We start from the raw sequence: 14,171 nt of genomic DNA on the forward strand, positions 1-14,171 counted from the left end.
TAAAACTCCCTCCTAACAGGACAACATAGGAAAACTTTGCAGTTTCCCTCTAGAGAATGCTTTAGCCTTTGCCTGTGGGGTTTGTTTGTTCAGTTACATGTTTTGTACTGGTGCATTCATCAAAACGTCTCACCAGGATCTGGGTTTTTTGGCCAGACCACTGCCATTTGCTGCAAACCCTCGACCTTCACCCAACACACCCAAGCTTGGTGAGCTGGGCTGGTGACACTTCGCATCTCTCTCAAGGAAAGCACTCGTAAGCGAGATTGTGCTACAGTTCCACAACTCGTGGTGAGATGTGGCGGGATATTTTTCCCTGCACACTGTCCGAGCACACCAGAAGCGAAGGGCTGCCGCCCCGACCCCGCGCTGGCAGGCGATGCTCGCCGCTCGCCGCCCGCCGCCTGCGGCCGCCCGCAGCAGGCCGCGATTGCCATGGAGACGGCGGCGCCGCCGGGCTGCGCATGCGCCCGCCCTGCGTCAGGCTTCCGGCATCCCAGAAGCTTCGGGCGAGCGGGGGCGCGCAGGGCGGGCTGATGGAGCGCTACGGAGAGGCGGCGTTCGGCGCGGTCCCTGCGCCCGAGTTCAGGCCGTAAGTCCCGGGGAGGGGAAAGCTCTGGTGAGGGGAGGGCGGGAGGGAGAGGCGTTCTTGCGGGGCGGCGGGGCCTGGCGGCGGGCCGCAGCCTGTCCGGGAGGTCTCTGCTAGGCCGCGGCGGGCGGGAGTCTCGCCTGGTGCTATAGCCCGGGGTGACGGCGGCGGGGGGTGGGTTGCAACCCCCGGGTGGCACCGAGGGAAAGGTAGCTGTTCGCCCTGGGACAGGGGGAGCGACAGCTCAGGCCAGCAGGAGCTAGAGGGGATGAAGTAGGCCCCAGGTTTGCTTTGGCCGTGCCGCATAACCCTGGACAGCCCCCAAACCCGAGTGTCTACAGTTGAAAGCTCCGTGCTAGGGTTGAGGTTATGTACACGAAACTATGTCAGTGTTAATAGTATTTGACAACAGTGGAGTTTTTAAATTGGTAATAAACTGGAGGTCATTTTATTCTGCTGTGGATGGGTATTAAATAGAGAACAGTTTCAAATTTCCATAGGAAGAATTTGAATGGTTATGTTTTCCACCCTGATTGACTTTGAGACAAACTCTGACAAAGGAGAAGATTCTGGATGTCTTTTTTATCAGTCTGCTTAATATGCTACCTAAACGTATGGCAGCAAAAAGTTTCTGTTGCATTTACAGCAAAAGCTGTTTGTGGCTGCTCATCACTGCTTTTTGAGGACTTTTTTGAGGATGAGTTTGTGTTTTTTTCTACTTCTGCCTGTTTTTCCAAATAAATGTCAGGGATAAAATTTAATTTCAAGCAACATGCTGTGGCATAATTATGTCTTGACAAAACTTTTCCAAACTACTGATACAAAAATTGCTGTGGAGGTGCCCAGGAGTTTTTAAGAATTATATATCCCTGACTTTAATTGTTCTTAATGCATTCCTGTGCTTCAAAGCCTGAAGGACATGTGTCATTGAAGCTACTAGTCTTTGAAAAGTCAGAAGGGTATTGCTTGCCTTCCATATTTACTTCACCATAAAATAACACAGTCAGGCAAGCAGAGGGGGTGCAAACTGATGAAAGTATACACAAAAACAAGCTGTATGTGGTGTTTTGTAGACACAGAACTTGTTCTGTCAGATCAAGTTCAGAGAGGCCTTACCAAGTACATGATTCTTCATTGTAATTCTCTTGCTCACGGTCTTCTAGGTTTAGATCTGTGAAGATGAACAATATTACCAGTGTTTTGGTGTGTTGGCTAGTGTTCTGATTGTTGCTACAGTTACTCTAACTTTATTCAGTGGAAACTGAGACATTGCTTTAAATAGAGGAATGATACCTAATAAAAAGGAACTTTGCTTCCAATAGTAAGCTTTTTGTCATTCTGGGTACTTCCCCTGTATCCTGGGCTGGAGGATTTGTCACTTTCCTAGACTTGTAGGTTTATTTGTTTGGTTTGTTTTTTTAAAAGAAGGAACTTGGCAAGTTTCAGTGCAGAATCCTGTCATAAGATAAGTGCGTGTGTATCTAATATTAGATATTTAATGATTGTGTAATAATACACTGATAAACATATTAATGCAACCCCCCTGTGTTGTTAATGGTTGCAAAGCAGTAGCAGGGAAAAATCTAAAGCCCGCTTTTAATCTCATTTGTGAGCTTTGACTGGCACAGTCATTCCATCATTTTGAATACTGTCATTTTTCTATTGCAGCCAACAAATGCACATGTCAAGTCTTTGTCACTTCCAAATGCTGTACCTGTTCAATTCTTATTGAAGCCAAAGTAGTTGGCTCCTGTTTGGGTTGCGTTCTTGTCCTGTTTCAGGCATATTTATTGTGACTTACATCTATGTGTAACTTTTCTTATTTATTTCAGAAATGAGGGTTCATTAACATCAACTTTAAGAACACTTCTGTTCTTCACAGCTCTAATGATTACATTACCTGTTGGGCTATATTTTTCATCAAAGGCTTATATATTTGAAGGTAATTCTGTTTCTGCCAATTAGCATTAACTGTTATAAAAAACAAGGAAAAGCACAGTCCTCTAATAGCATCTTTGTTCTCCTTCCTGTTTTGAATATTTATTTCCTTATGCAGACTAAAGACCTTGTACTGTCTAATTGGAACAGCAAATTATATAAGTGGTCAGTGCATTCTTCACTGCATTGTGGTCTGGAATCTAATACTTACTGTTTGTTATAAAATGGCTTATGTAGTATATAGGTGCATCATTCCTCTTTACCTAAAGTGTATCTAACACCACCCTGCAGCAGAATCATTAGAGGTATTTTTCCTGCAGGTGTTGCTAACTCATTGTGTGTTTAAGATAGAATAATGTTGTTTACCAGGTTTATTTTTACTTTTAAAAACACATCTGTATTGGTAAGCTTAAAACAGTTAGGTCATATTCCCAGTTGCAGATATCAAATGTGGTTGCTTGTAGAGCTTTCTTTTCATTTAGAAAAAAAAATATATTTTAGCTGTTAGTTGGGAGAAGCTTTGTCAAACTGCTACCAACCAACCACCTTCTAGCCTTGATTCTGCAAGAGCTCTCCTAGCTTCCTAACACTGCAGGAGAAAACTACTTCCTTCAAGAGCAGGGAGAAGAGAAGGAGACAGCAGCTGCTTTTAAGAGCAGTTTGTGAACATGTGACTGAGCTGTTCCAAGATAATTGTTCTATATGTAACTCTGAAACTGAGGACTCGTTAAGTAACTTTCAAGATCCTTTTTATCATGTGGGGGGTAAACCCGAGCTCTAGCAAGCTGAGCCTTAACTTTGCTGTGTCAGTTACTGGCAAGGTCTGTCAGCAGTGATAGGGTTGGGTTTGTGTTTGGAGAGTGATATTTTTTTGTGTGGTGCGTGGAGTTTTGGTTGGTTGCTTTTGAGGTTTTAGGTTTTTTTAATGAATGAAGAGAAATTATATTTTGGTACTTGATCTTCTGATATCTGAAGGCGTATTTTAGGTGAGATGCATTCATGTGCCTTAACTAGCGAGGAGTTATTTTGCTACAGTCTAAATGTAGAAGTTAGGAGTGTGAAGTTGAAAGTCTTGCTCTATTTTATCCTGTTACAGTGGCAAATAACTTGTTACACGCACACTCACACACTTTCCTGCCCCATAGAGTTATACTTACAAAAAAGGGATATTGAGGTTCATTTGGTGCTGGAAGATAGTAACAGAAAAAGTGAACTTTATCAAACTCAAAGCTGCTCACTTCAAAACCAGGGTATTTTGTCTTAAATATTGAATAAATGTAGTGCTGCTTTATTCTAGAAATAGCTTCAAGGTCTGTAATTATGATGGTGAATTCTATCATACGAGTCTTTCTGAGCTCAGTCTTGTGAAAAATGTAACTTTGGTCTTTAGGAAGAACTGTGATTTGCTGTTTCAGTGTTCCTGATAACTAATATTCTATACTTTCTTTATTTTCTCAGGTACCTTAGGAATGTCCGACAGAGACAGCTATTTTTATGCTGCCATAGTTGCTGTAGTTACTGTTCATGTGGTTCTGGCTCTCTTTGTGTATGTAGCATGGAATGAGGGTTCTCGACAGTGGCGAGAAGGCAAACAGGACTAGAACGAAGATCATCGTCATCTGATGCCTACAGACTGTAAATCAAATTGTTGTGAGCTGAAGGATAAACATTCTTCCAAATGTATAATACACATGTATAAAGATGGGGCTAATGCATCAACTCTGGTTAGAGTAACATTTGTGCTCGTCTTGAATGTGTACCGGTGTTTTCTGTAATGCTGATGAAGGTTGTTCTCTAGCCAGCTTCTACTAGGTCAAGCTGAGGAGGTCTTCATCTGGAATTAGAATGAAATAATTACATATGTTTTTAAAGAAATCCTGTAGCTATTTTGCCATTCTTCGTATTTTTCTGTTTCCAACACAAATCCAAACCACAGTCCCATAATAGCCGCTATGAAGAAAATCATCTCAGTCAAAATCAGCACACTGGGACAAACATAAATAATGTTTAGGAGTAATTGCAAAGATGGAATTGTTAGAAACTCAGGTGATGTCTTTCTAATGTGAAATACAAAGGGGTTTTTTATTTTCAAATATAGTTTTTTATTATGGTGTAAAATTCAATCTTTAATTGCCTTTTGGGAGGATTGTTTTATTACTGCATTGCTCATCTTTCCACTCTTCTACAGTTAATCTTGATGATGCAAAGGAAATGGCATAGCCTATATGTCTTTACATTTCTGGATCTCCATGGTAATTGCTAAAGGATGTAGTTGGTTTTCCTGATGTAAAGAAGTACCAGAAACAGCTGTGAGCTACTCTAATGGCTAGCAGAGGAAGAAGCAAGAGAGAACAAGCTGTAGCCATCTACAAATGTCCTTTGTGAAGCAGAACATGAGTGGTCACATGGAAAACTTGCTTCTCTTCATAAATATTAACTTGTACACTGTGAAATGATACAATATGATGATTGTTTTCTGTTTGCCTTGGTTGTGTGTAGAAACTTTCTGGATTCAAATGACAGTGAGATTTTTGTGTTGTAGGACAACCTAAATTCCATTTCACTGTTGTGCTGTTGTTAGCAAGCTTGTTAGTCTATAGATAAAACATGTTTCCTAAAGGTTGCAGCAATGCACAAGAACTGTCCTGACACTGGTAATTGCCAGTGATAAGCTGTTGTACTTGGGATCATTCTGCTAACTTGAGTTTTCTAGTTTGTTCTATTAGTTGAGCCTTTTTGGAAGTGGTTTGCTTAATATCGTGCTTGGAATGGTTTTGATGCTGCATTTGTCTGTGGTAAAAAAAATTGATTATCTGTGCCCAGTGGCTTGAGGAATGTGTTCCCAGGTCTCATTCCTCTCATCTCCACCCCAGTTGCAGATGTGATTATGAGAACAGTCTGATGGTGCTTGAAATACAGTCTTAGTTTGTATGTTGGCTCCCTGTTCTCCAGTGTAGGAACTGTACATTGTAGAACAAAGACTGCCTCTTGAGGAAGAACTACCCTGCAATGCAAGATCCTGTAAACAAGAACTTGTGCTGAACAGTTTTTGAATAATCTGCAGTGCTGCAGGTGTAGAGCACAGCTCCCAACAAATAGATCAGCAATAACACTGTTCAATAGCTTTCTTTTTGGTTTATTCCATTTATAATGGAGAATAAATGGAAACATAGCTGTTGTGCTTTTACTAGCTGGGTCTTTCGCTATATCTGTTTTGTTTCACATACCAGAATCCCTAGACACAAAATTAGTTTCCTAGGAATAACAGGGAAAGAATTGCTGCTTATAATTGCAAAAAAAATTTAACCTGTGCTATAAGTACAGGCACTAGAGTGTCTCAGCGATTGGAAGTAATGAGCTGAGCATGAATCCATCCACTGTAAGATCTTCTTTTGCAGATAGTGCTTTGATCCATAATGTTCTCCTTGAGAATCGAGGCAATGCATGAGTCTCTGCACAGTAAAAGCCACAGACTGGGTTTTATGTTGCCAATGCTTGGGAGCTGAGACAACCGCTCCCGTAAATGGTGAAGTGAAAACAGTCCAGCAGTGGAATTCCACCAGCATTAGGGAGCTCAGAGTATAGGAACTGTAGCCATACAGCACAGAGTGTACATGGAGTAGATACCCTGCTGGAACGGACTGTTCTCGTCCCTTACCAACAATAAGATTTATTCTATTTCAAGAGCTTTGTTGTGTTCTCTTCAGACTGTTTCCTTTCAGGTGTCTGATGTTCCTATTAATGGCAAAGCTAATTCTCATGTCATTTAAAAAACTCTTTAGTGGCCATTGTAATTCGTTTGGAGTTCAAATAATACAGTACTGTATTGGGTTTGTATGGCAAGGTTTTGGTAGTGGGGAGGTTTCAGGGGTGGTTTCTGTGAGGAGCTGCCAAGAGCTTCCCTCGTATCTGATAGAGCCAAGGCCAGTCAGCTCTGAGACTGCCCTGTCAGTGCCCAGGGCTGAGCCCATCAGCAATGGTGATAGAGCCTCAGGGATGAGACCTAAGAAAAAAACTGCTGCACAACAGCACCTGGAGAGAGGAGTGAGAATATGTGAAAGCAGCAACTCTGCAGACACTGAGGCCAGTGAAGGAGAGGTAGGAGGTGCTAAGGGGCAAATTCTTGTGGCAAAGGCCATAGTGAGGCAGGCCCTGTGCCTGCAGCCTAGGGATGTCCATGGAGGAGCAGTCTGGTGGTGTTGGTGGCCATGTTGTTTTGGGAATTGTTTGTCATACCCTAACATACATTAATGTGTGTGAACTTCAGTCTTTACTGTATATTTGAAACAAAACGAAGTATTACATACCTGGTTTTTGCTATATACAAGAGGACCCAGTAGTAACTCTTGCATAACGTCAGATACAAACAAAACCCCCATATCAATCAAACAAACCAACCCCCAAAACCCCAACCTTCTGTCTTATTTTCAGTGTGATGAAAAACTATGTTGTCAGTGCATTGGTGAACAGTAAAATGCTCAATGTTACTGCAATTTTGAGGGGTTTTAAACAGCTACATAGTTATTGTAGTTAAATAAACTCTGCTTAGGCTTCTGCTAGCCCAAGGTCTGCAGTAGCTTAGTTTGTTCAGATGAGGAAGACATAGGGAAGAAAAGACCCTTAAAATAGCAAACTAAGCTACAGATTTATTGTTACCCATCATGTTATTTTGTATGACTGAAATTTACGTGGGCTGGCAGCCATGGGACAAATGGAGGAAGAGTCTTGTGAAGCAAAGAAGTGATTTGGGGAGGTGTGGTGGAGATGGGATAGGGTGAGGACTAGAATGTGCTGACACAGCTGGGTATGTGACTGAGACACCGTGGTTTTGGTCCAAAATGTTTATTTCATGTTTTCTAGGGGATTATGCAGAGCCATTGATCTGAAATATTAAATGTAACTAATACGAAATAGCCAATTTTTACTTCCAATTAAAGTTGTTGACAGCTTCACAGCATGTGATCTGGGGCACATTTATTCAGCTTTGTCTTGTACAAACTAGCATTGTTACTGGCTCTGAGTCATCTCATAGGCAGGGTCAAGCCCTTGGAGTGTAAATGTTTCTTTAAAAATACCAGAGAGTGGCTGCCACTCTTAATGTTTCATTAGCTCTGATCAGCTGTCAGAGACACACAAGCTTCTTGTTTCACAGAGAGCACTGCTTACTGTTCCCCTACATGGGGAGGCTCCCTTGTGCTAGAATAAGGCTTGCAATAAGAAAATAGTGTTTTGTTTGGGGCCCCCAAACACTCATTCTCTTATCTGAAGACTTGCTCATGCCTGAATTTCTGAAGTGATGGGGTACAGCTTGAGTTGCTTTGTTGGGTGAACTGGATCATGGCATTCTGTAGCAGTGATGAGGTACAGTTTAAGACAAGGTGGAAGCAAACTTTTTAGGCTCGAATGCATTGAACCTAAAATGATAGAAAAAGTTTGAGGGAAGTGAATGAGGATTTCTGTAGAAAGCGGCTTTTTTAGGTGCTGATCTCTCAGTTTGCGCTCTGAAAGCAAGACATGGAGCCAATGGAGGCAGGGATGCTGTCTGGGAAGCTTTGTGGTGAAGGATGACCGGGCACCAGAGCTTGGGAAATAGAGTAGTTAACTCGACTATCCATCAGTATGCCTGGTACTGAGTTTTCTTGATGCTGTATTACTGTTGTGATTCACCTCCCTCTTTGTCCTACCAGCTTTGGATGCCACATTCTCCCTGTGATGAATCCCCATGGGTGCCTAATGTTTCTAGTAGTCATCAGGTGCTTCCTTGCATCTGTGCTTCAACAGTAATACTACTCATAGGCCTGGAAAAAAAGCTGTTGATGCTTACAGTTGGCATGTGGCACAGTGGTGGTTTGATAGTTCTAGTGTAAATGACTCAGGGCATAGGCACTGTTTTTAATTGAAGGATGGTTTATGAGTGAGAGTAACAGTAGTCAAAGTATAAGAACAAAAACTGCTGTGGATGTGAGCCCATGATGCAGACACTGAGGAGCCATTTCATACCTTTGCAGGTTTTCATCCTCAAGGTGCAGAGTTTCTTTTAACTTGCTTGACTCATTAATAAGTCTCTACTGATGCACCAAAGTTTAGCTGCACAGCTGGAATGAAGTTGGAACACAAAAAGTTCCACTTAAATATAAGAAAAAACTATTTCGCTGTTCAGGTGAGGGAGCCCTGGCACAGGCTGCCCAGAGGGGTTGTGGAGCCTCCTTCCTCGGAGGTCTTCAACACCTGCCTGGACATGTTCCTATGTGACCTGATCTAGATGAACCTGCCTCTGCAGGGGCATTGGACTAGATGATCTCTAAAGGATCCTTCCAACCCCTACCATTCTATGATTCTATGATACAGCTCATTTCATGGAATGAGTCTTTGATGAGTCGGTGGCTTTGTGTCTGATAAAGAAGACAGAAGAAACTTTGTTATCAAATATGATTGCAGTTTGAGCCGTGTCCTAGAATGATTCCTACAGAATTGGCAGTGCTGGATGACTCTGGATTTGAGGCATTATGGTAGAGCAGTTTCCTTTAGAAGCTTGTGTTATATCTTCAGTACTGCTTTTTTTTTCCTCCCAGTGTAAAGCATGCCCCTACCAAAAAATCCAAAGCAAAGGTGATTCTGATGATTTGGGTGTTTGACCTGCCTTGATGGGTATGTTATAGGTGCAGCTAGCTGTGTTTAAATGTGGAGTGGTTGCAGGCCTGGTCCAACATCCTTGAGATTTGCTGGGGAGGTCATCTGTGCACCATGTGTTTAATGACCTCTGTCTGCCTTAGTGGTCTCAACAGACTATTTATTAGAAATATTCTTCAACAGCAGCTGTTTCACAGCTCTCAGTTTTACGAAGTGAAACTTATCCACTTTACTGGGGTTTTATATTTGTTATAATAGCACTTCTCTTCGTGGCAATGACTGACTGATCTGTTATGTTAGCTAGAAACCATGGAACTGGCTTAACATTTATTTCTAACCCATTATACTTTTGCAAGCAGCAGCAAGTTCCTCATTCTTTTTAGCAGTTCTCCCTCTTCACATCTCCTAGCTATTTGTCAAGGGCTTTCAATGGGAACAAATATATTCTATAGTGTGACGTCTGTTGTGATCCCTAGTTAAGATTACATTGAGCTTTGGAGGGAGATATGAAGGCTTTATACCACTTGGTGGGGATTGTGCTTTCTTGCACATGAATCTTCAGAACTGTTTGTGCTGTTAGCTCTGATATTTGAGGCATGAAAACAGTAATGCCAAGGAGAAAAGTTTCCAATAAACAGTCCTTAATCAGATAAGGATTTGTCATGGGCTTTGGGAGGAGTAATTCAGAACACTAATATACTGGCATGTGTCTCTGTCATAAGCTTTTTAAATTCAAAACAATCCAACTCTGCATTCTAATGTAGTTTTATTTTAGCATATTACAAAACTTCAGTTGCACTCTCAGTGTGATCCAGGCTGCTTTCACTTTTCCACCTTTGAGCTTTTTGGTCAGGAAATCTTACTCAAGACAAGACCACTTGAGGATGTGTGATGCAGCAATTCAAGAAGCCTGCCCATGCCAAAAAGTATGTTTGTGTTCTATCAAGCTTAAACAATTCTATGATTCTATAATTCTATGGAAGGGATTAATTTGGAAGCAGAGCTCAGTGGCTTGTGAACTTTACTTCAGGTCAATAGTGCTCTAGCTGTGTGGTCCAAATTGCAATTTGATGGGATAAACAACTTTTTTGTACGTTTTGTGGACTTTGTTTAAAGGGTGAACAGGTAAGTCTTCACAGCAGGTATTTCTGCACAGCACCAGAACTAATTTGCCACAATTTTATTCAGTTAAAGATGGAGCAATGCAATAGCATGGCTGATGACATAAGCACGAGTTAGTTCATCACATCTGTACATGGATATTATGTGGACTGATTGACTACTAAAGCAGATACAGTAATTTGTTTTATCTTGTCTCCTTGAATTCTGCCAAAACAGTTTTCTATCACTTTCACTTCAAACTCAGCAGTTTGCTCAGCCTCAAAGATTACGATACAGACTGATTGACCAGTAAGGTGAACTGCTGTGTTTATGGAAGCCAGTGTGCTCCAGACTCCTGTGATGAACAGGTGAGGTCTTGCACTGTAAGGGAAATCCCTCTGCATGTTATCCTGGCTCATGTAGAATTAACAAGGGCTGCTCCTAAATCTGGTAACATTGTGAAATGCAGAAAATGAGATACTGGAGATTTCTGTGACAGCTGTATTGTGATATGGATAGGTAAAAAGAGTTACCTATCAGTAACAGCATGTTGACTGACTCTTCTTTTTCTCATGTGCATTCCTAGCACTGCAAAATCAGTACAAAGCCATCTTTTACTTAACAAAAAAACACAATCTGTTCTTTGTTTCCTCAGGAAAAAATTCTCCTTAAACTAGGCTTTTGAGACTCTGGGACAAATTGAAGTTACTTATTCTTTAGCCAAAAAAAAGAGGTTTTGGATAAAACTGTGGTGTTGGTGTTGATGGATTTTCCTCCCTAGAATATCCTGCATTATTCCTTTTGTGCAAAAAAAAAAAGGCTTAATATCACAGAATACTGTGTGTGGCAGCCTCCACAGGTTTGTTGTGTAGCAACTGAGTATTTAACCTTGCTGCGATCACTAAGTCTTCAAATACCACCCTTCATTTGCCTTTTCCTGCGCTGTCTGCTCTTCATTGCAGCAGTACCTGCAGATCAGGATAGGATCAGTCTTTATGAACACAACAGTGAGAGTTGTTTGCTGTCCTGAAGTCACCAGGTAACCAGATAGGTCAGTCTAAAGGGGTGTTGGGAAACAAACACAGCAAACGAAAGCAGAAGCAGAGAGGTCTTCTCTGTCAGCAACATCTACCATTCACCACCATCCATCCATAGTGATTTTTTTCAGTGATTGTTTTTGATGAGGTCTTGAATTAGTGGGTACTTGGAATGTTACCTAATTTTGCATAGCTTGATGTTCTCTTCAAAGTCTGTGCAGTTCACACTGTAGTGCATGCTTTCCTTCTTTGTCAGTTCAGAGTATTCATGAAATCCCTGCTTCAGCAGATCTTTGCTGTTGTTCAGCTGGCTTTAGGCTTCTTTGGGTTTCTTTCAGGCATACCTTTTCTCTGCCTGAGCCTTTTTTTCCCCCACCTCCTTCTAAAATCTTAAGAAAAGGCTAGTTAAAATTTGCACACCACTGGAGGATAAGGCTGCACTTGAGCTGTGTGATTCCATTATCCTTTCAATAGTGTTAGTGCTGTGCTTTGCTCCTGCTTCACACTTCAAGAGTACATCCCTTCATTTGCCCACAAGATTGACCTGGGAATGACTTCAGTGGTCAGGGTGCAGAATGTGTATGTGCTGCTATTTGTGCGAAGGCCTGGCACGAGCTGGAAGAATAAAGGAATTAATATAGAGACCCTCATTTTTCATGTATGCTTTGGGAAATGTACATGTCTTAGTCTTAGCTCTAAGCAGTGTATTGTTTGGGGAAATGCATTGAAGCAGGACTAATATGCATTTGTCTCCCTCTCCCAAAACATTGTGCCATTTGAAGTGTCTTATTTTTCTGTATTTGCAGTGTGTTCTTTCATAATCCAAAAGATAGCTATCTTTTTTTTTTTACAATTGTTTGAAATGTTTTTATTAATCTTTTTATTATTTAAGCTCTTCTATCTGTGGTACACAATAGAGGCAAATGAATTGATTCTCTTTTTTTGAGACAAGCTTGCTTTTTATCCTACAGAAACGATGACTCATGAGATTCATACAGCCCTCATCTCAATTCCTCCCCCAGCTAATAAGTTAAATGTGAGTTTTGTGTTTGTATTAAAAGTCAGCCTATGCTTACCTCACCAGGGAGCTTGTTTGAATGTTGAGTTCACAAGAGGAAAATTCCTTGCCACAGTAAAACTGCATCTCTGGACATTAAGGAGCTTTGCGACATTTGCTCCCTAAGTGAAGAAAACAGCATTAGATTTAATTCATTGCTCACATTTCCAGTGATCCTGGTCTGGCATGCTTGGAACTCGTGGTGAGCTGGAAGGTTTGTGGCTGTGATATACAACAGTAGATGACAGAAGGCAGAAACGTGTAATATTTTGTCCTTGAGCCTGTTAATCCTGCAGATGGAGAGTGTTGGGATGTACAAGATACTACACTGATGTAAGATAAAAACACCTTCTACTTTCATTCTGATTGAAACAGACCTGCAAATGGTTGTACTGGGTTAACTGAGAAGGAAGGGAGTGTGGAAGCAGAGATGGGTGGAGGTATTTCAAGTCCTTGCTGCTGAAGCCCTGTGCTGTGAGAAGACACCCTTAGCTGGAGCTGACTCCCATGGTAACGCAGCCAAGACTCTTTAAAGCTAAAGTATGGCCTTTCAGCTCTGCACTGTGGATGCACCGTGAGTTTTAGCTGAGAGGAAAGGAGAGCTTGATCAGTACAATTCACTGCATAAAAGGTAACCAATTTCTCTGTGAAGCTGTGGATTTTTGCATTGGAATTTTTTTGCTGTGCAAAGGTCTTCTGAGCACTGTTGCTGACTGATCCTGGTTTAAAGCCACTCATAGGAGATGCCTGATGGGGTGAACAGGAATAATACTTTCTAGTCTCTCAGCCCATGTCTGGCAAAAGTGTTTCACACCTAGGATCTAGTTTCTCTGACTTACTAATTGGTTACTTTGGAGAGCTGGCCCTCAAAGCTGCCTTACAGGTGGATGTTTGCCCAAGAGTTTGAGGTTAAATGGACAACTCAAAGGGATACTTGACTTCTCTTATACAGGGGAGCCTGATACTGATTATGTTCTTTTATAAATATATGATCCTTTTATGATATAAATACTGTGTAACTTAGAACTGAGTTGGACTGCTGATTTGGTTTTGCCTAGATGCTGATCAGTGTCTGACTATAGACAGTGCAGTGACATAGGTGTGACTTCTTAGTCTGGACAGGTGTTTTGTCCTCTTATCTACTGTTAATTATTCAGCAGAGCAAGCTGAACAAGAGCAAGCCCTATTTTTCCAAGTACTTCTTTTTAGTGAAATCAAAAGAAGCAGCTTTGCAGAAAGAATTCCATATTCTGAACATTACTTCGTTTCATGTTTGGTCAGTGCACACTTAGTACTGCCTTGCAGATATTGGCATGACTGGTACTTAACTAAGAAAAAACTGATGAAAATTACTTTGCAGAAACAATAACAACTCCACATGTAACTATCTCCTCCCCTCCCCACTTCCTATGGTGGAAGGAGGGACTTGAGTGTGATTGAACAGACTGCAGAGTAGGCATGTCCGTACTCTCCATCAGCCAGAGCTCTTTCACACAAACCTTTTCCCATGTGACTCAAGTTGAGGCCAGACAGCCAGATTCTTGTTCCAAGGGGGCTGGAGATTTTTGCAGCGCTTCAGTTTTCCTGGAATTCTCCACAGCAAGTGTGCTGCTGTGAATAGAGTTTGTGATCCATGAATCCACAGAAGAGCAAGTGATTGACTGTGTAATGTATAGCAAAGGGTTAAGCTTTATATCCCACAGGATGCTAAACAGAACGTGCATCTGTAAGAATAAAGGATGAAAGCAACCTAGACCATCAACATCACATTTTCCAATTTTGGGCAGATGCAGCATGTAGGAAGAAGAGTTTCCAGCAT

The 14,171-nt window shown here is 41.5% G+C and overlaps 1 protein-coding gene across 1 annotated transcript; it reads left to right on the forward strand.

The window, feature by feature from the left end:
- The first annotated feature begins 490 nt into the window (after nt 1–490).
- VMA21 (vacuolar ATPase assembly factor VMA21) lies at nt 491–7,481 on the forward strand. Its single transcript, XM_062006882.1, has 3 exons — nt 491–592; nt 2,422–2,531; nt 3,986–7,481. Exons 1-3 carry the CDS (start codon nt 537–539, stop codon nt 4,126–4,128), a joined length of 309 nt encoding a protein of 102 aa, XP_061862866.1. The 5' UTR covers nt 491–536; the 3' UTR covers nt 4,129–7,481.
- Nucleotides 7,482–14,171: the final 6,690 nt, after the last annotated feature.

The sequence above is a fragment of the Colius striatus genome, chromosome 13, assembly GCF_028858725.1.
Source record: "Colius striatus isolate bColStr4 chromosome 13, bColStr4.1.hap1, whole genome shotgun sequence".
NCBI lineage: Eukaryota > Metazoa > Chordata > Aves > Coliiformes > Coliidae > Colius > Colius striatus.